Source organism: Trichomycterus rosablanca, chromosome 1 (assembly GCF_030014385.1).
Source record: "Trichomycterus rosablanca isolate fTriRos1 chromosome 1, fTriRos1.hap1, whole genome shotgun sequence".
Lineage (NCBI taxonomy): Eukaryota > Metazoa > Chordata > Actinopteri > Siluriformes > Trichomycteridae > Trichomycterus > Trichomycterus rosablanca.
This window is the reverse complement of record NC_085988.1, coordinates 28,491,046-28,512,912: the sequence shown is the minus strand read 5'-3', so window position 1 is coordinate 28,512,912 and position 21,867 is coordinate 28,491,046. Positions and strand designations below refer to the sequence as shown.

The 21,867-nt window shown below is 37.9% G+C and overlaps 1 protein-coding gene across 1 annotated transcript in view; it reads right to left on the bottom strand.

Moving 5' to 3' along the window:
• dusp8a (dual specificity phosphatase 8a) overlaps nt 1-14,046 on the bottom strand; it is a 63,591-nt gene extending 49,545 nt beyond the window's left edge. The window contains exons 1-2 of the mRNA XM_063001446.1: nt 13,959-14,046; nt 11,498-11,857 (exon numbers count right to left, since the gene is read on the bottom strand). Of these exons, the coding sequence (XP_062857516.1) occupies nt 11,498-11,728 (231 nt within the window). The 5' untranslated portion in view covers nt 11,729-11,857; nt 13,959-14,046. The remainder of the gene's footprint in view (nt 1-11,497; nt 11,858-13,958) is intronic.
• Nucleotides 14,047-21,867: the final 7,821 nt, after the last annotated feature.

Genomic DNA, 21,867 nt, shown 5'->3' with positions numbered 1-21,867 from the left:
ATATACTTATATAAAAGTGATTCAAACACCTTTTTCATTGATGGCCAATTATGACAAAGCTCATAAGGCTAAAAAAAAAATACCAGGATGCAGGCCAGTGTGCTGGTGAAGTGTTCTACTGTAAGTGAGTAAAAGAAACGTATTACATGATGAAACTAAAATATTTAAGGTAAGCATTTTGGCTGACATGGACATGGCTATGAAATTTCTATGATGGCAGCTGTAGCCTAGTGGTTGCCACTGTTGGGCCCTTAAGCAAGGCCCTTACCCCTCAACTGCTTAGATTGTGTACTGTCACAACTGTAAGTAGCTTTGGATAAAAAGTGTCTGCTAAATGCCAAAAATGTAAATGTAAATGATGGGGTCCCAAACATGGTGCTTTGCTGCTTTGTTTAAAACCTTCCCATTGTGCACATCTGCAGTGACCCAGCTTGCACCTGACTTTTTAAAGTTTTTATACAATGTACTTATAAGCAACTTGCTTTTTAGTGAATCACATCAATTGGCTTAGCTAGGCACTGACTCTTTCAGCTCTTAAAGGGCTCTTTGTTTAGTAGCATTAAAAGCATTTACAAGCAGCCTTACCCAGCTTACCTGGTATGTTTTGCCTTCTATCACAATGCTGTTCAGTATCGTTAATTATCCACTACGAGTAGGTTTTACCGGACTGCTATAGTATCCGAGCGCAGGTAGTATGAGACCCCATATCAGTCCATCAGCCTCCACTCTTCTGGGAAGAAGACTCCTCCACAACAAACAGTTAAACAATGTTTTTATTAACTTTGTTTGGCCCAAATGGTTTACAATTTTCTGGAACGGAAAAGGGCCCTTCCCCAAGTGTTATCACAAAGTTGGAAACTTTAAAATTCAGTTCATATAGTTTATTATTATGATTATTTACACCTGCTAGCAACACCCGTGACAAACTACAGAAGGAGTGTCCACATACTTTTGGCTATTTGGTAAAGAGTATATAGAACAAACACTTCACTTTCTCCAGCATGCAGACTTAAACAGCCTCACACCGCATTAGTCACAGAGCTTGTCTGAAAAAAACAAGCTCACATCACTTAGGCCATGACCTCCAGCTCTCCACTGCTATCAGCACTGACCATCAGCTGTGAAGTAGGACACAGAAGCACAACACACACCACCCACTAGGGTAGGGCAGAAACAGAATCCAGTTTCACAGAATACTTAACCAGAATACAAAACTCAATATTTGTATTCAGTTTAACATGCGATATAATTACTTCTTTCTAATTATTGCATATTTGTCAAATTGAAACTAGTAAGTCCAGGCTTGATTTCAGAACACCTCTGTAGAAGAGTCTTTAACATTATCCTCAACATCAAGAAGTCGCCTTACAAAAACACTATAACAAAACTTCCATAAGACCTCCAAAAGCTGAAAAGATTCCAATGTTTTAGGATGGAAAAACCCCAGAATAGTGGTAAATCTTCCCAGCAGTTACTGGCCAGCTGAAGTTTTTTTAGTTTAGCAACAACTTATGCAGCAAGCCACAAAAGATCCCATAAAAATCTAAAAGAATTGCAGACATTTCTAGGTCGGTGTTCATGATTTTAAGACAAAATTGAATGAATGGAAAGACTGCAGAGAAAAAATACCATTCAACCAATATAAATACAGTGGTGCCTTGTAACTCGACGTCCCCTAAACTCGAAATCTTTCTTGATGCCCTTCATTGAGAAATATGTACTCTTAAGCCCGACGTGTGTGCGACTGTCACTTTGTTCAGCGCTTGGCTTGAGCCGTGCGGTAAAACGTCATCAAAGTTTGACTATGAGATGAATCTGCATTTGAGTGGAATAACCGTCAGATTTACTCTGAAAGTATCCACATGTATCTGTGGTTAGATGGATTTCCTCCTGTTTCACTTTTGAACTTGTGTTACAGGGGTTCTGAGACACTGTGCTTTTCCTTCTAAAATGCATATCTTTAATAAAGCTTAATGTGACTTAAAAGAATGACATAGAAACACTAAACCTCTGTTAATTATTACTGCCCATTTATTTGTCAATTATTACTGCCTTAAGATAAATGTTTTGACTTAAAGTAAAACTAGCAGTTCGTGGTAAAAAAAAAAAAAACTAACAAAAAACTAACAGATTATTGTAATGCACTATTATACAGTAGATGGAATAGATGTATTAGAGACAGTATGAAATGGGAATGTTCAGCATCAGTAGGCACTAAGGAGAAACAATAAGCTATTTTCCTGCATGATTACAAGGTTACCAGTAAGATTTGTCCTCTATAGATGCAGTGACAGCACTGCAAAAACAAAATAAATGTGGCATCCAAATATATTACCCGCCAGTACAGTGATTGGTGGCAACAGCAATAAGATTTGTCTTGCAAGCATTTCTTACAACCTGGCTCTTCCGGTGCATATTTTTAAATACATTTAAATACTTGTTGACAGCCTAGTCCTGTCCATTTGTAGTGTGGACTAAGGACAGGTCAATTTTTGCCATTGTCATTTAATAACATTTCAAAGAGATCTAATCCCCTACAGACATTTCTAATTAAATACTTGTTAAATGTACAGATTATACTGATTTTGCCAGTTGGCATGCTAGTTGTGTAGCATACCCATGACATACGTATGACCCATATTTTATTTTAAAATGAATTTCTAAAGTATTATTTCACCTGTTGTTTATACCAGGTGAACAGACTCATCCAACTCCGCTGTAACAAGGAATGGAACAGGAGATAGTTTGTACCAACAGTGATCACACTGTTTAACACTTTACTGTGTCGGGACATTATTGAATACTGAGCCACTATCAGGATTGGCTCATGGAGCATGATTTGGCACTCTGTTTATGGAGCCTACATTACAATACTCTTCTGTTAATATTTACTACAAAGAACATCTTAAAGCAGTTTAGTATATTACATATTACAGACCCCATCTAATATTTACTTAACTTTTTAAAAGGTTTTTTATATTACATACTATATTTCTTATTCTATTTATTTAATTACATAGTGTTGTACAATAATACTTGTGTATTTTAATACTTTTTGCTTTAGTGTATCTTGAGCTGCAGTAATAACTGACTTTTCCTATTGGATTAAACAAATGTTCTATCTATCTACCTATAACGTATATTCAGTGTGAAGAAAAGGTACCTGGGCTGCTTAGAACAGCATGACTAGCTAAAATAATTTGCCTAACTCATAGCTTAGTTATTTTAGTCATCTGAAAACAATAATATTAATAATAAATTGATTAAACTGCATTGAAATGATTGTGCAATAAATAGTAAACAAAGGAGTACAATAGAAGTGGTGGGAACAAACAACAAACCTACTGCTGAACACTGTAAAAAAGCATACTACATACTGATATATGAGAAATATTGAGTCTAGTAGTAGTACAAAGCCCTTATGCAACTAAGAACAGTTTTTGCTTAGTCAAAAGTGAGACCCAAAACAAAAAAGTGTCAATAGACTATGACGGCATGGTTTTTCCAGAATGATAGGAGGGTTTAGCTGCATGTTAGGTTCAGCATAGGCTTGTATATATGGGAGGTGTAATTGGTAAATATGACTTTACTCTGTTCAAGTGTCTGTCGCAAAATATGGCTATAACACATACACATTTAATTAAAGAACAAATAGGAATGCAACTAATCTTTTATACATGTAGGCACAACACAAAAATACATCAATAAAAGATAGTCATATGCTGTCCATGACATTTAATGATCAGGGATAAAGAAATGACAAGGAAGTTAGATAACAGGTTAAATAGCTAGGTAACAGGTGAAAAAGTTTGGTCTGTGGGTCCCAAGCAATTTCCTTTAAATCTTTGTAGATAATGCATGCTGCATTATATTAATGACCATTCAAACCAAGTGCTAATTCTTTGTTTGGTGTTCAGTCGCACGTAACTAACCAAACTACAAGAAGAATCAGAAGAGTGGCTTGTGCTGGTTTTAGCAACCTACAATCGAGGAAGAAGCAGCACTCCGAAAGTCAGACAGTAGAGCAGCGAACAGAGTTCTAGCAGTAAGATTCAGACACTAACTTATTACTGACTTGGACAGTGTGAACACAAAGAAAAATTATATGACATGAATCAAGCACTGTGTCTAATGTGGCCTGGCCATTTTCTATGTGGATGTTGCTTCAATTCCATTTTGCTCTCTGCAGTTGTTCCATTTAGTCACCCTTGTAACAAACTACACTGGTGGGCTTGAGTTGCTCTGCTTTCACAGTGATGACACTGCCCTAGGCCATGTTAGTAGTAGTAGCAGTCTTAAGTACTGTATGTGTATTAGGAAGGTTGATCAGCAGCCTCAACTAAGTGTACAAACAGACTCCATGTGGCCAGCCTATGTTCTGCCAGTGGCTAAACAGAGGAGGATGAAGTCCTGCTTATACAATAACAAAAAGTCTCTAGTGTACCGCCTCTCCTCCTACACCCAGTTTGCTCCATCTTTATCCAGAGCTTGCATTAATCACAGGCATTATCCTCTTTACTGAGAGAGATAATAAAGCTTCAGGGCAGAGCCTGGAAAAAGGAAAAGTGACAGAGTGGACAGAAGAGTACGGCCACTCTGCCCCATTCACATTGGTTTATTCATTCATATGTTACACCAAATTCTGTTTTGCAAAATCATTCAAGATGTATATGTATAACCCCAAATCAGAAAAAGTTGGGACAGCACAGAAAATGCAAATAATAAAAAGCACAGAGTTTTTTACATTTACTTTGACTTTAATTCCATTGCAGACAGGATGAACCTGAGATATTTCATGTTTTGTCTGGTCAACTTTATTAATAAACATCCATTCCTGCATTTCAGGCCTGCAACACATTCCAAAAAAGTTGGGACAGTAAAGCATTTACCACTTTGTAATGTTGCCATTCCTTTTTACCACACTTAAAAGACGTTTTGGGGACAGGTCAGGACTGCAGGCATTCAGATCACAGGTGCTCAGCTTAAGCTTGCGCCCTTGGCCTTTACGCACTGACATTCCTCCCAATTCCTTGAATCATTTAATGATATTATGCACTGTGGAGGGAGAAATAGGGAAATTCCTTCCAATCTTTCTTTGAGGTACATTGTTTTTTAAACATTTCAATCATTTTCTCACACATTTGTTGACAAACAAAGCATTATACTTTATAAAGTGCTGAACTTTAGTTAAAACAGACTGAACTTGTATCAAGGTTGCTTGGACATGGTTGCTTTCTGATGGCAGCTGCCAGGAAAAGTGATTCAGGTGCCAAGTATAAAAAAATCTGATAAATGACAACACAATTCAATATACATACAGTATATAAAAACACAATAGTGGACAGTGGTAGCCTAGTGGTAGAGCTTTGGGCTATCAACTGAAAGGCTGAGAGTTCAAATTCCAACTCTGCCATGCAGCCACTGTTGGGCAGTGAGCAAGGCGCTTAACTCTGTCTGTTTCAGGGGTGCCGTACAATGACTACTAACCCTGCGCTCTGACCCCAGCTTCCAAACAGGCTGGGATACGCAAAGAAAGAATTTAGTTGTACTGTACGTGTGTATGTTTATATATGACAAATATAGGCGTTCTATTCTATTCTAATAAAATGGAAAGTTGCATAAGAAGCATTGTAAAAGCTGGCATCATTTATGTATTCATTTATTTAGATTTTACGCCATTTCATACACACGATTGTGTCATTTACGGCATGATCAGTGTTATGTTCAGCTGGTATTATTAATGGAAACTACTTACTACACAAAGCATGCATAATCATGTGAAGATTTTCTATTGACCTTACAAAGTATCTCTACATGGAGTCACACCATGTAATGATGGGCTCAGCAGATCAGGTTAAAACACACAGTTTTACATTTTGGAAACCAAATTGCAACCAGAATCCCAGTAGCAGCATGCAACAATGATAAACCAGCATGTTAAAACTGAACAGGTGTAAAATGCACCAACTAATTTTATTTCAGCTTCTGTTAGGGTAATCTATAATAAATCTGGAATGTGACTATACTAGTGCTGAGATAAAGGAAGAGGAACTTAAAAAAATATATGAAGGAACTAAAGAAGCATGAAGTAGGCTGCATTTATGGTAGATCAGGTCGATGCCTTATGAGGAACCGGAAAAGTCAGTTTTATAAACTGTCATTCATATGAGCATGTCACACCTGCACCATTAAAAAGTTCTGAGTCATACTGATAATATGGGTATGAGTCACATACTGTACATATTAGATAAATATCCACTCACTAGATATGCATAATAACCCAAAATACCCATCAAATTTCCAAATAAATTCCCAAGTACATTCCCGAATTAATTCATGTGTAAATATGAATTATATAGAGAACACAATTGTCATAAGGGCTGGTTAGCACAATGCTTTTTATCCTGTTCACCTGGGAACATTATTTAGGAATGGTAAGCTTTATGGACTAAACCAGTGTAATTGTTTTAAAGGCTTAAAGATTTAATGCAAAGTGTGTAAGTTTTTCATACCTTAAAGTAAAAAGTAAGTCTATTGTTAATTACTTCACTTCGAAATGAACTTGGTTGCTAAAATGTGTGCTAAGTGGTTTATTTATTTATTTATTAGGATTTTAACATCATGTTATACACACTTCAGTTACATTCATGACAGGACAGGTAATTGCTGGTTATACAAGATTCATCAGTTCAAGTTTTTAATGTCAAACACAGTCATGGACAATTTAGTATCTCCAGTTTACCTTTTTTGCATGTCTTTGGACTGTGGGAGGAAATCAGAGCCCCCGGAGGAAACCCACTCAGACACAGGGAGAACATGCAAACTCCACACAGAAAGGAAATGAACCCAGGACCTTCTTGCTGTGAGGTGACAGTGCTACCCACCAAGTCACCGTGCCAGCCCGCAAAATGGTGTATAATGAATGATCATTTACATTGTTGCAATTGTCTTTGGGGGATGGTAGTGACACTATTGATAAGGATGGTTCACATTTATTGTGGAGCTGATTGTCACATTTGCGGTTAGATGGTGGTCACAGTCATGATAGGGATGGTTGTTAAACCCAGTGGGTATGGATGACATACTTGAGGTGGTGTTGCTTAATACAGTTGTGACAAGAGTGGGTGGTACGCATATAATGTGTATGGTTGGTACACTCAATAAAGGGTGATTGGTACACTTATGATATGGTGTTTGGTACACTCATGATATGGTGGTTGATACACTCATGATATGGTGTTTGGTACACTCATGATAGGAATGGTTGTCACAATTCTGATTGAAATGGTGCTCACACTAGTTGTAAGGATGGGTGTCACACTATTGAAGAGGGCAATGCCTGACACGCTCATGAGGGAAATGATTGACACTCATTAAGAAAAGAGCTGAAATACTAGTAAGGTAAATATTTTTCACTTGTATTGTGAAGGGCTGTCAAGAGTTTTGATGGGAATGGTTGTCAGAGCCAAGATGAGGATGGTTATTGTTACTTTTGATGAGTATGTCTGTTACACTCTTGATGGAGACAGCTTATACACTAGTAATCGGGATGGCAGTTGCTCACATTTTGGATATGACTGTCACTTATCATTACACTTGTCATGAAGTAATCACATTTGTGGAACAACAATCACACTTGTGTTGTTCACAAGTCACAAAAATACGAGTCTGAGTCAAGTCACGATTCTTTAGGCTAGAGTCCAAGTCGAGTCACAAGTCTTTAGACTAAAGTCCGAGTCAAGTCACGAGTCAAAATAATATACACAAAACATATGTAGCATAGAAATAAACAAATAATATGTACGTTCAAATAAAAAACAACAACAGATTAGTATTTTGCCGTTTTACTTAGTGCCGTTACTTTCCTAGTCATTGTGCAAATGAATGTAATTTCCGTAACAAGAAGGTACCAGTTAAAAGCTTAAACTGATACGTTTTGTTATCAGCCAAAATCCAAAACACAGCAAAAAAATCATAACCACTGCTTACCTTAGCTTATGTTCTTCCAGATGCTATTAAATTTACAAGCGTGTGTCCCATTAGGAATATAATCCGTTATTTTGTAAATGTGCTTATAATTAAAAACCTCCAAACTTTTCCCGGTTGTGAAGTAAAACACTAACTCGCTATAAAGCCAATCAAGTGTCACATCATTTGCGTTATGCCTACTTCACACTAAATTATTTTTGCCCTGGTTTTCGCTCGCCGACTGGTCGGCGCTAGATTTGCCGGCTCGGGAGCAACTCGGCATTCGCTCGGCGATCAAAACTCGGCTCTCAATCACTATGTGTGAACTACTCAACAACTTGATCTGAGCGGCTCGCCGAGGAATATATCTAACGTCAAATATCTGGATATGAGTTGCCCAACTGGCAATGAGTGCTATGTCAAACAGCCAGTAAGAATGCAAGATACGGGGTCAGGGGAAACGCAGGGGAGGAGTTGTAAAAAGGTGTGACAGGGGCATAATATAGTTTCTATCAGAATACATTGGCACACACATTGGCACTTACATTGGCACACATACATTACAGTATTTCTGACCTTATCGTTCTCTACAAAACAAAACACCAACGCTGCATTGCAAAAAAATTTTAATAACCTCAAACTCACTATAGAACAATCCATGCTGTTCGCGTAGCCAAATCCACTCAGATACATTTATTTTTTTCTTCCTGATTTTACGCTGCACATCAGTGCACAAACTTTGATCGCTCGCTACTTGTTGACGTGCATTTTTGGACGTGGTATCATTAAACCCCTCGTCACTTCTCATGTTTGTTTTTGTGACAAGATGTAGTTTGGAGACCAGAGAAGCTCGCCTGCGATTCCAGTTGGTGATAGATCGTGTAGTGCAAAACCCCCTATCACCGATCAGTCTTGTAGTGTGAAAGCCACACCGACTTGAAAGACTCCCGATTACAAGAGATCCAGTTGTGTAGAGTGAACTGTACAGCGACCTGACAAATTGGAAAGTCGTGTAGTGTGAATTTGGCATTACGCAAACTGAATAAATTAAAATAACAGCATTTCTTACTAGAAATTAAAATCAGAAGGTCTGATTGGTTTAGAAAGCAGTCTTTCAACCATTAGAGCCAATTCTGTAGGAGCGTTCCATTCACCCCGGTTGTTCCTGTAAAGTGCACTATGCAGGGTATTCCACTATTTTAAGTGAGATTCCAATCCAAAGGTAACGGAAATGTTCAAATGAAGTGAAATGAACTTCAAATATAATTGTACCACGTAACTAATGTTAACACATGCTGACGCTAGGGACTTGCTGTTTATGAGTAATTTTTTTGTAAGTCATGAGTCGAGTCCGAGTCATTTGAAACGAGTCCGAGTCTGAAGTCGCTGTGTGTGCGACTTACATGCGACTCGAGTCCCCATCTCTGTTGGATGGTTGTTATAGGGAGTGGTGATAGGAATGGTTGTCACATTGTGTTGAACAATAAAACTGACAGTACATTTTAATTACAACCTAAAAATGTTTTTTTTGTCTTTTTTGTAACATTTTTAAAACGTTTGTTAAAGGATTATCTACAATAAAGAATTTTGAAAGCTTTACAGTCAAGCAAAATGCCTTTGCATTACCTCATAGGTTACAAATGTCATTACATTTACATTTTTGGCATTTAGCAGAAGCTTTTATCCAAAGCGACTTACAGTATACAGTCTAAGCAATTGAGGGTTAAGGGTCTTGCTCAAGGGCCCAACAGCGGCAATCTGGCAGTGGTGGGGTTTATTTTTTGTGCTCAAGGGCCCAACAGTGGCAACCTGGCAGTGGTGGGGTTTATTTAATTTTATTACTATTAGTTCACTTGTGAAACAGGAACTAGGTCGGAGCAGTCTAAATTAGGCATTATTTTGCATACTTTTACGTCTGGTATACACCGATCAGCCATAACATTAAAACCACTTCCTTGTTTCTACACTCACTGTCCATTTTATCAGCTTCACTTACAATATAGAAGCACTTTGTAGTTTTACAATTACTGACTGTTTCTCTGCATGCTTTGTTAGCCCCCTTACATGCTGTTCTTCAATGGTCAGGACTCTACCAGGACCACTACAGAGTAGGTATTATTTGGGTGGTGGATCATTCCACCATGGTGGTGGTGTGTTAGTGTTTGTTGTGCTGGTATGAGTGGATCAGACACAGCAGCGCTGATGGAGTTTTTAAACACCTCACTGTCACTGCTGGACTGAGAATAGTCCACCAACCAAAAATATATCCAGCCAACAGCGCCCCATAGGCAGCGTCCTATGACCACTGATGAAGGTCTAGAAGATGACCAACTCAAACAGCAGCAATAGATGAGCGATCGTCTCTGACTTTACATCTACAAGGTGGACCAACTAGGTAGGAGTGTCTAATAGAGTGGACAGTGAGTGGACACAGTATTTAAAAACTCCAGCAGTGCTGCTATGTCTGATCCACTCATATCAGCACAACACACACTAACACACCACCACCATGTCAATGTCACTGCAGTGCTGAGAATAATCCACCACCCAAATAATACCTGCTCTGTAGTGGTCCTGGGAGAGTCCTGACCATTAAAGAACAGAGTGAAAGCAGGCTAAAAAAGTATGTAGAGAAACAGATGGAGAATAGTCAGTAATTGTAGAACTACAAAGTGCCAGGTGGACAGTGAGTGTAGAAACAAGGAGGTGGTTTTAATGTTATGGCTAATCAGTGTATGGTATAATGTTTGTGATAACCAACTTTCCATGAATACATGCACATATTTAAAAGTTTGTATCAAATCATAGTAATAAATTAACTTGATAACTATTAAATAAACAGTAATACTTTAATTTAAGCTTTGGTTATGTGTCGAGAAGTAGTATATAAAGCTAATTTTTTTCTAAATATATGCCAGAGTGAAAAGCATGACAATAAAAAGACTAAAAGGAATAAAAAGTCTGTGCTTTGTTTGAACTACTTTCAGTTTCACAGAGCACCAAAAACAGTTTTTGCATGCTAATTTGCACAGGTGGAAAAAATGATGTCATATTCAATGCAGATGTCATGGAAAGTACAAGGATCCTGTTTCTGTGCCAGTGATAAGCAATAAACCTACAGTGGCCCTCCAAATATAGTACCCTGGAGGATCAAGTACAGCCACTATGCAGATAACCAGAATCAAACCATCGGGCAGCGAGATAGACCTTATATTACTTACACTACTGAAACTGCTTGTTTACTACGATTCTTAATTAACAAACATTTCTCGAGACAGACTGTCAAATACTGTGTGTGCGTAAGAACTTGGCCATGTCCTTTTGCAAGTGGGTGTCACAATTGTAGCCCTTTAATGGATGTTCACATGTAAATATTAATTCAGTGTAATAGTGTAAGGTGAAAAAGCTATTCAGCAAAATGACCTATAAACATACTCATTATTAGGAAATGTCTAGTTTTACAGTAAAACCCCTGCAAGCATTTTATAAACAGCTCAGATTTCCAGACACGTCTCGGAGCAGGACATACCTTGACCTTGCCGTTGGGCTGCAGAAGCTCAGTGATGGACACCTTGTCCTGCTGCAGTCTTCTCTTGACGAGCTTGGAGCAGCAAATGTTGACAGCGCCATGCACATGTGAAGCGTTATACTCAGAAAAGGTTCGGCTGTCAATGACGAGCAGGCGGCAGGCCCCGCGCTGCAGCAGCCCTGCCAGGCGCTTGATGTCCATAGCACTGCGACGTCCCTTCTCACCTGCCATATCAAACCTGCTCCAGATGGGGCTCACTCACCCTGAGAAGGACCACAGCTCAGGTGCACACTGGGGTGAGGTCAGAGGAGTCAGATCAGACAAGTAGCCTCAGGACAGACCTCACGACTGCCATGTTGTCTGAGGGGAGAGGAAAGCCATTATAGACACTCACACAAAGCATCATTGAAGCAGCTGAACATGCACTGTGAATCCCTACTTCAGGAACACGGTTGCTTAGAGTTGTGATCAAATAGGCTTGATTGCTTTATTGTCAAATAGCATGTATTACAGTGCAATTGTGTTCATGAAAATTTACAACTGGGAGATATAATACTACCTAGCATGATGTTACGCTATAGGGGTGTCAGTGTGAAGCTTGCTGTCATATTTAGAAAGCTTTTGTTCACTTGTGAAACAGGAACCAGGTCGCAGCAGCCTAAATTAAGCTCAGGGAATTTCAAGACTGGCACAGTTCTAAAGAGCCAGGCACACTATTACACTAACTGGTTCAACAATCTCAACAACTAAGTCTACTTCTCTCATTTAGACACCTTCACAACTACTATACAAATTGCCTGACTGAAAATTAAGCACACATCCCTATATCAGTGGTATACAGTGGTATACAGCTATGCAAGGGTTTGGTACCCTGGCCAAATAAAATATGGAGTTAATTTTTGAGATGAAATGCAAATTAAAATTTCAGTTTAATTAAGTCAACATGGAGTATTCGGAAGGAGTTTTTATTGTTATTAGACCAAACCTTGTGCTAACAAGAATATATGGTAAGTGGAGCTGATCAAATGAACAGTGTGTATAGAAACCAGGAGGTGGTTTTAATGTCATGGCTGATCGGTGTATTTCTAAATGAAAGACACTTGGACTTTGATGAATCTACACAGAAAAGACTGGCCTGATAAATTTTCTCTTTGCTCAGTGACAAGTAATGCATATGGCATTTATGGCATTTATGGCATGAATGCCAATTCAAACCAAAAGTGATCTCAAACTGGAAGATTCCCAATTATTTTATTAATTAAAAAAACAGACCAATCAAAGTTAAAACATTTTGGAAATTATTTATATCTGACTGAGAAAACATTACACAATTAGAACACTATACTAACAGTCAAACATGCCAGCAGTGTGATGGTGTGGGTGTGTGTTGTTGCGTCAGGAGAAGGATGACTTGCTTCTGTTGATGCAACAATCAGAACATCCTTGAGAATTATATAAGATGTTTGAAGCGTCGAGAAAAACAACGATAAAAAATACAAAATAACGTTTACATTTTAACGGATAAAAACTAAATAAAAGATTTGGAGTGATCTACTCAAAGTCTTACATCATTCAGTGTAACAAATCTATTACAGCAGAAGAAATGAAAAAGCAGGCCTTTACTTTTCCCTGACTACATTAACCACTTAAGGGAAGTTAACCAAGTTGCCTCAAGGAAGCAGAATGGCTTGTGAAATACAGGACTGTAGATCAGTGTGTTATTGAGCCTCATTAAGCATTAGGGCAAGGCAGGCATGGCTGACAAAAACAAGCACTAGAATGCAATAGAGCTGCTGGCTAAGCAGAGGCTACGGACAAACAGCTTCACTTTCAGATCAGCATCACAACTGTTCATCCCTGCAAAGCGAGCGAGGTGGGGATGTGATGATGCAATAGAAATATCTGTGGTGCCCTGCAGTCTATGAGTGACTGACTGACTGGTGGAATTCTTTGATGGATTTTTGCCACCTAGAGACCATCTAAATACAAGCTGAAAATAACATGTTAGACAGAACTGTTTGTCCATACACACACAGAACCATACAAGCACAACTATTATAAATATATAAAGATTGTATAATTAATATTCCCAATTTCCAAAGTACAGCATCATTTAAAAACACAAATCCCACCGTATACACTGTAACTCCTGCATCATATCACTGTAAACAAATGCCATGATAGGAGCCAGCCTGCTCCCTCCTGATCTGCAGCAGCACTCAGAACTGCCTAGTAACCAGAATCACAAAAACAGCATCAACACGGATGTGCTGCACCACTCAGTGATCAGTCATCCACTGCGTCTGATCCGAGTCATCCCCACACATGAACATGCACCTTCCCCGATCCATTATTCAGACACATTAACATAAACACTTAAAACTGACTAAGCAAGACAGACTGTATATCTTATCCATATCCCATAACCTTAATCTTTCATACAGACAATGTGGATACGTACCTTTTTACAGACAAGCCCTCCTGTAATATGTGTGTGTGTGTTTGTGGGTGTATAAAAGCTGGAGCTGGCGGGATGCGATGAAGCTGCCGTTGCATGCGTCTAATGGCGCTGCCTCTGCTTGACAACAGTCTGGTTGAGGAGGAAAAGGGTTGGGGGGGTTGTGGCTCGACTCTAGGCTGGGCTGTGCACTGCAGTTTGAGATGCGCTATCTCAAGCAGATACATTTTAACAGCCATACATGTTTGGGTAGCAGTTCAGAATACATATTAATGAATCAATTTTAATAGGCACTTTAATAAGGTCAGGGTTGTGGTGGTTTTGGTGCATCCCAGACACAAGGCAGAAATTCACCCAGATCTGAAGCTTAAGTGTGACAGGACATCAAACTCTAAACCTAGGAGCAGTTTAGTGCAGTCAATCCAACTTTTGTATGTTTTTGGGAGGTGGCAGAAAACAGGAGTATCTGGAGAAAGTCCAGATACTAGTGAAACATGCAAAACTTCACACAGAAGGCGACCTAGGTCCCCCATGTTGCACTCACTCTACCAACCAAAATAATCCAAATGTTGGTGCACAGTTGCAATAATAAAGTCACCAATATATTGTCCCTTCAATAACACTGTATGATTGAAGACTAATGTTATATTTTAAACATGTTACTCTAAGTTGGACATTGAGAAGGAAGCAAAAATGTTTTGCTAAAAGTCAAACTGTTGTCAAAACAATACAGAATACAGAAATCCCAAAAAGCAAAAATCACAATTTGTTTTTATTATTTTGATCATGACCAATTCACATCATGTCACAACAGTAATCGCTTTGCAATGGTTGGCTGCACAGATGGGTCAGCTTTCTCCAGTGACCTCTATCCTGTCATAACACTGCCTTCAATGTTGTCATGTGGGTCTCATCACATGCCTAAAGTAACGTAACTGGGACTTATTGTCGTTCAGTAGCTGCTTTTCTTCTGGCCATCTTACAGATTTGCTCAGTGGTAACAATCTTTCATTGGATTTCTGCAGTTTTCTGATGCACTTGTTCTCAAAAGCCTAAACATGTCTTTTTTACTCTGTCTTCAGTGTCCAGGCTTTACATTTACATTTGCTACGGGCCAGACCAATGCTTTTATTAATTGTAGCTTTCCATATCCTTGTCAATTTGACCATCACCACATTGCCATTCTGACCTCACCAGCACATTCTGCAGTATTTGATACATTACTTTTCAAATAGAGTCCACTTATTTCAATCTTCTACCTTCCACTACAGTCTCCAGTCTCCATTTAATAAATGAAAGTTCATTTTAGATTTACAAAACTTGTTTCAGGGACTTGTCTATTTCTGTCTGTTAAGACAGGAAAATGAAACTTTAAAGGTACTAAGGAACAAAAACAATGTAATCAATAAAAAGTAAATAAGATCTTTTTATTTTATTTTTATTTTATTTTATAGGGGATATACAGTACATCAAGCTCATTCATGCTAAATTTCTATAACTCTGTGCTGTGAATGCATTCAGAATAAAGTCTTTAGGATTTAGCATCCATGCTTTTTCAAAGTAATCCTCCCAAATCTGCACTCTAACATTTAAAATCTGGATGGCAAACGTCCATAATTAAAGCTGCAATCGCTCTGGTTTCTAACAAAGAAGTAACCCAGCGTGTTCACAACTTTCATAGTTCTAGTACAGGACTGTTAAAAGCTGGTGCAGATGCTGAGCTACAGACAGAGTTTTGAGGTTACCATAGTAACAGGGAACTTGAACAGGGACTGGGCAAACAGTGAAGGTGCAGCTTAGTCTAGCATCACGAAAAGCAAAGCGTCCCTAACAGCCATTTTATTGTATATTTGGATTTCTTACACATATTGTAAGCACCTCATCTGATTTCTTCGATTTTTGATTATTTGTCACATGTGAATGTTTTAGATCTTCCAATTAAGTTTATTGTATGATGAAGACAACATAAGTAAACACAAAATGAACACCAAAAATCACAAAAATCAACCAGAATACCAACGGCCAAAGGCCTTTGAGCAAGGCTCTTAACCCTCAATTGTTTAGACATTAAGTCGCTTTGGATAAAGTGCCTGCTAAGTGCCAAAAATGTAAAAAAAACAAAAACGCAGTTATGACTAGGGCTGCAGCTATCAATTATTTTTGTAATCGAGTATCCTATCGATTATTCCAGCGATTCATCAAGTAATCAGATACTACTTTTACTTTAATAAAGAGCAAAAATAAATACTTACTAGATCAAATAAGACGTGTCTCTTAAAACTGCACATTTTTATTCCTTGCATACAGGACAGTTTAACATTTTTGAAATGCAAAAACAAATACATTAAAAATAAATCAAATTACTTTTAAAATGTATACAGGCAACCTAAAACTAAGGCATAAATGATAATAAACAATAATACATAAACATTGCCTCTAATTTGTGCAACTTTCAATACTAAAGGTTTCAGCTACAGCTCACACATAACATAAAGTTTTAATGTTTTGTTGGGAGGTTTTGTGGTGTTTGTAGGAGGTAAAAAAAAATATGTCAGGATTGTATCTCATAGTATCTCGAAACACCATGAGCTGTATATAGTTGTATGGCTTATGGTATGGTATGCCTCGATGCGAAACATTTGAATCGATGATTTTGAGTAATCGAATTACTCGAGTTTCTCGAGGAATCGTTTCAGCCCTAGTCATGACTTTGGAAAAGCTGAGTGATGGCCATTCCAGAATCTTTCAGGACTTTTTCTAAAACCAAGCCTTGGATTGAAGGTTCAATGAATCCCAAGCATCCTCACAGAAGGCATGACACTTTCTCCTGGAACTTCCTATTACTTCACTAAATCCATCTTGCTCTCCTCACGCTGCAGGTTTCCAGTGCAGCCCCAGTGCATCACTGAGCCACCACCATGCTTCACTGAGGGTAGGGTATTCTTTTCAGCATATGCTTTATTCTTCTTTCCCCAGTCATACTGCTGATCCATAGGCCCAAATATTCTGTGACTTACTTATATGGTTTTCTAGTGCTTTAGGGTCAGTAAAGATGTAACTCTTCTGTTAGAGTTTTTTTTTTATTTGTGGATAATAGCTCTCACTGGGGTTTACTGGAGTCCCAGGGCTTTAGCAATGGCTTTGTAATCCTTTTTAGACTGGTAGATTTCAATAGCTTTGTTTCGCATGTGTATTTTAACCTCAGTGGAATGTTGCAGCATGTGTTGCTTTTTTAGACCTTCTAGCTTCATATTGTCAGACAGGTTCTATTTAACTAATGTTTAGATTTGACAGGTCTGGCGGTAATCCTACCTGGGTGTGGCTAGTAAAATTGAACCCAATTGTCCACTGAATTTGGTTAGCTGGTTAATTTGATAGGTAATGACGCCATTACTTTTTCACATAGGATCATGTAATGCTGAACAGAATTTTTTAAAATGAAATCCTCATTTTAAAATGCAATTGGATTTACTTGGGGTATCTTTGCCTAATATAAAAAGTAGTTTAATGATCTCAAACATATAGGTGTGGCAAATATTCAAAAATATAAGAAACTTAGAAAAGGCAAATATTTTTTTTACAGCACTGTAACACAACTATTTAAAGATGCAAAACTATTTAAAAGTTGTCTGGTATAAATCATTCTATTCAAATATCAGTCAGTTCAAGTAATAACAAGTTGCACACCACAGAGGTGCAAACCACAAATGAAAATAACTGGGTCAAATACAATACGTTTCATAAGAGTTTTAAAATTCTAAATTAAACATTAAAATGCATGTGCACTTACTTAAGTCATTAACTATTACTGAAAACTTGTCCCACTAGCATTTACACAGATCAGCCATAACATTAAAACCACCTCCTTGTTTCTACACTCACTGTCCATTTTATCAGCTCCACTTACCATATAGAAGCACTCTGTAGTTCTACAATCACAGACTGTAGCCCCCTTTCATGCTGTTCTTCAATGGACCACCACAGAGCAGGTATTATTTGGGTGGTGGGTCATTCTCAGCACTGCAGTGACACTGACAAGGTGGTGGTGTGTTAGTGTGTGTTGTGCTGGTATTAGTGAATCAGACACAGCAGCGCTGGAGTTTTTAAACCCAAAATATCCAGGCAATAGCACCCTGTGGCCAGCATCCTGTGACCACTGATGAAGGTCTAGAAGATGACCAACTCAAACAGCAGCAACAGATGAGCGATCGTCTCTGACTTTACATCTATGATATTGGTTTATGATATAGGTTTCCGACCCACCATGACAAAAAACAGTTTTAGCAGAATAATTAATAAATCGCATTTATTTGTTGGGCATCGTATCACCTGACCTGAATCAAACTGAATCAGCCTAACATGACAATATTTTAAAAATAAATATTTTTACTAAAAAATAAAAAGGCACTGATGTAGGTTGTGCAGCATGGCGTTTAAAAGAATCGAAATTTAGTGATTAAAATGCTGTTAATGTTGCTTTATTTGGCAACATAATTCTAAGAGAGCAGAGTTAGGATCTCATCAGTGCAATTGGCCAGCCAGGCATCTACACACATATGATTGGATATGTCTAGAACTGTAAACTGCCACCCTGTCTAGTGCATTTCTGCCTTGTGCCCATTGTTTCCCAGTAAAACCAGGCCTTTCCCGACAAGGATAAAGTAGTTGTTAAAGTAAAGTAAAGTAAAGAACTGCCTAATCCTGGTCAGAGTTACAGTGGGTCTGGCACCACCTGAAAAAACTGGGTGCAGGGCATACACCTTGAAATGGACACCAACTTATTAGACAGGAACAAGCACTCAATCACATTAGTGACAATTTTAATCAGCATTTTGCACATTTTGGGAAGTACCAGAGAACATGTTTAAAATATGTATAAATGGAGAACCTACATGAACATGTTTACATACATCATTAAAGACAGTTGCTGGAGATGAGGACTTAACCCAGGTCTCCAAGACCCATATTGCTGTGCAGAATCCATTCTACCAGATACGCCACTGTGCTGCCCCTAACAGATGACATTTATTCAATTATTTTGAAGAGACATAATGCACGTGGACTCAAACACACTTGAATCAACTTCTACGGGGTGTGCCTTCTGTAATACTTATGCTAAATATACACTATATGGCCATAAGGATGTGGACGTAGACCTTGGGCTTGTTGAACATTCCATTCCGAAACCATGGGCATTAATATAGAGCCCCTCTTTGCCGCTATAACTGCCTCCACTTATCTGGAAAGGCCTTCCACAATATTTTAAAGTGCATCTGGGAATTTCTGCCCATTTGGTCAAAAAGCATTTGTGATGTATGGCACTGATGTTGGAAATATTTGGTCTGGCCTGAAAATAACACTTCAATTTATCCTATATATGTTATGTGGCCAGATAGTGTACGTTTTAATCACAACATGTACTGCTCAATGTGTAATGTATGTATCATAACCATCAGTAATTTATGTCACAATACTGTTCATAACACTAATAAAAAATTTGCTTTGGCACACAATCAGTCCAATGAGCAATTTAGACGTGTTAACATTACATTACTTTGAACATTACTATGTTCAAAGACATTTTTAAAGACAATACTTCACAGCATGTAATTAAAAGCTTAGCCATATCATGACACAAATAATCTCCCATCTTACAGTAATCTCTAAACTATGAGCCAACATATAAAAGGCACAATGCTTCCCTCATGCTTTACTGAAATCATACCTTCGTTTCAATACAGTACATAGTACATAAACATTTCTTTATTTTTATTCTTTGTCATCCTTTCATTTAAGTGATATAAGGCCTATTTGGGGATCACAAGGCAGACATAAAATAACAAAATAAATCCTGGAAAAGACATCAGTCCATCACAAAGCACCACACCCTGCCTTATGCATGTGAGCAATTTAGGATTCCTCTACAGTCATGTTTTTGGAAGAACAACTTGGCGCAAACCCATACTGGTGCCACTGTCTAAACCATACAAATTTGAGAGCTCACAAAACAATTTTGATAACAGAGTTTCTTACTGGTTAATCATGTTCATCCTTTTCTTGTTGCATTTAGTCACCACGTTTACATAGCCAGTGGCCCACATCTTACAGCTTGTTATAGCAGTGTGAAAAATTAATTCCAATTTTCTAATTTCCGCTGGTAGTAATAACTTTCTACCCTGATATTAGAACAAAACATGTTTATACCACTTTTTATTAGCCCAAGTAATCATGAGTTTTATGAGTATTAGCCCAATAAATCATAAAAACAATCTCCACCAAATCATAACAGGAGCCATTACTTATCTCCAAATTAATGATACACTATATGGCCAAATATGATGTTGGTCAAAAAAGGAGTTTCTTTAAACCGAGCTTTTCTTCATGTCTTTATAGACCTTACTTTGTACACAGGGGAACAGCAATGCTGGACTAGTAAAGAACCCTCCCTACACTGCATATAACTTCATTTATATAAAAGGGGTGTCCCAATATGTTTGGCCATATAGTGCATTTGGAATGGCAGTAAATCGTCACATTAGTGGACAGAATGCTCGTATTTTTCTAAAAGCTTAGTGATAACTTATTTGGGGAATCATTAAAGTCTCTAAACAACTGCAAATATCTATAAGCCTTAAATTTTCATCTATTTGTCTTATATAGTAAGCTATAGTAATAGTAGAGTATAGTAGGTTTTAACTGTCAAGTCTGGAGAGCACTGCAGTACCATGCTTCATGAATGTGGCAACACTATACCAGGCTCTATACTTGGATACTAATCCAGGCGCGAAATCGAGGGAAGCTAGTATTCTGCTTGCTGCACCAGGCAAAGCAAAATACAACACAACTCAACAGCTGGTTAGAGCTTTGGCTCTAAAATATCACATCAAATGCAAATCTCCACCCAACAGGGTTTTACAATCTGTACACTAAGTAAACAACCCACTATATGCCTACCCATCACAAGTACAACCATGGCATCATCATGTCAGTGACTCTGTGGACAAATGTATGTGAAAATTTGACCATTAGTTTGTAGGAGGTCCTATTCCAAGTGGATGGGCATTAATATGAAGTTAACACCCTTTGCAACAATAACTGCATCTACTCTTCTCAAAATGTAGGGCACTGGAGTTCTTCCACAAATGTTCCAGGTACTATAGCAATAAGCTATATTTTCTTCAATATATTAACTTAAGTTTTAGAAATACTACCATACAAAATATGCTTTTATTTTATTACATTTGGTTATATTTTTAACAACAATTGTTGTGGTTAAATTCCCTGTTTCTGTATTGTTCTCTTGGACAGGTTGTCTTTATTCTTTTTCACTAATCACCTAAAACACTGGCGCAAGACAATACTTCACCCTGGATAGGGTGTCAATCCACCACAGGGCAACACACACTCACAGTCACTCAATTGCAACTCACTGAGAACTGAAAGTAGCAAGTACATTTTCTGCATATTTTCAAAAAAACTGGATTAATTAGAAAGAAAAGAAAATTCTTCACAAATAGGACTGAATTCCGGTCATCTGGAACCGTGTTCCGCTGCATCTACTTTACCAGAAATACCTTGCATATAATTTACACTTAACTAACATATTTTCCTTTCTTGTCCACCTCTGGCAATGTTACAATTTGTTCTCATTAACTAGCTCTTCTAATTGCCCACCAAATTGCTGGCATTCCATGCAAGGATACTTTGTCACCTAATACAAGTCCAAAGATTCAAAAACACATGTTTTGCTTTTGTTTTGTTGATGTGACATTTAAAATAAAGCACTATCACACAGTAGAAATGTCAGTAGGTCTGTTTTTCCCAGTGAAGATGATGCAGTTTCACATGCAGAGGAAACTAATTACAGGAGATTTCCAAATCCATTGTAAACCTTAAAAGACCGGTGTATAGG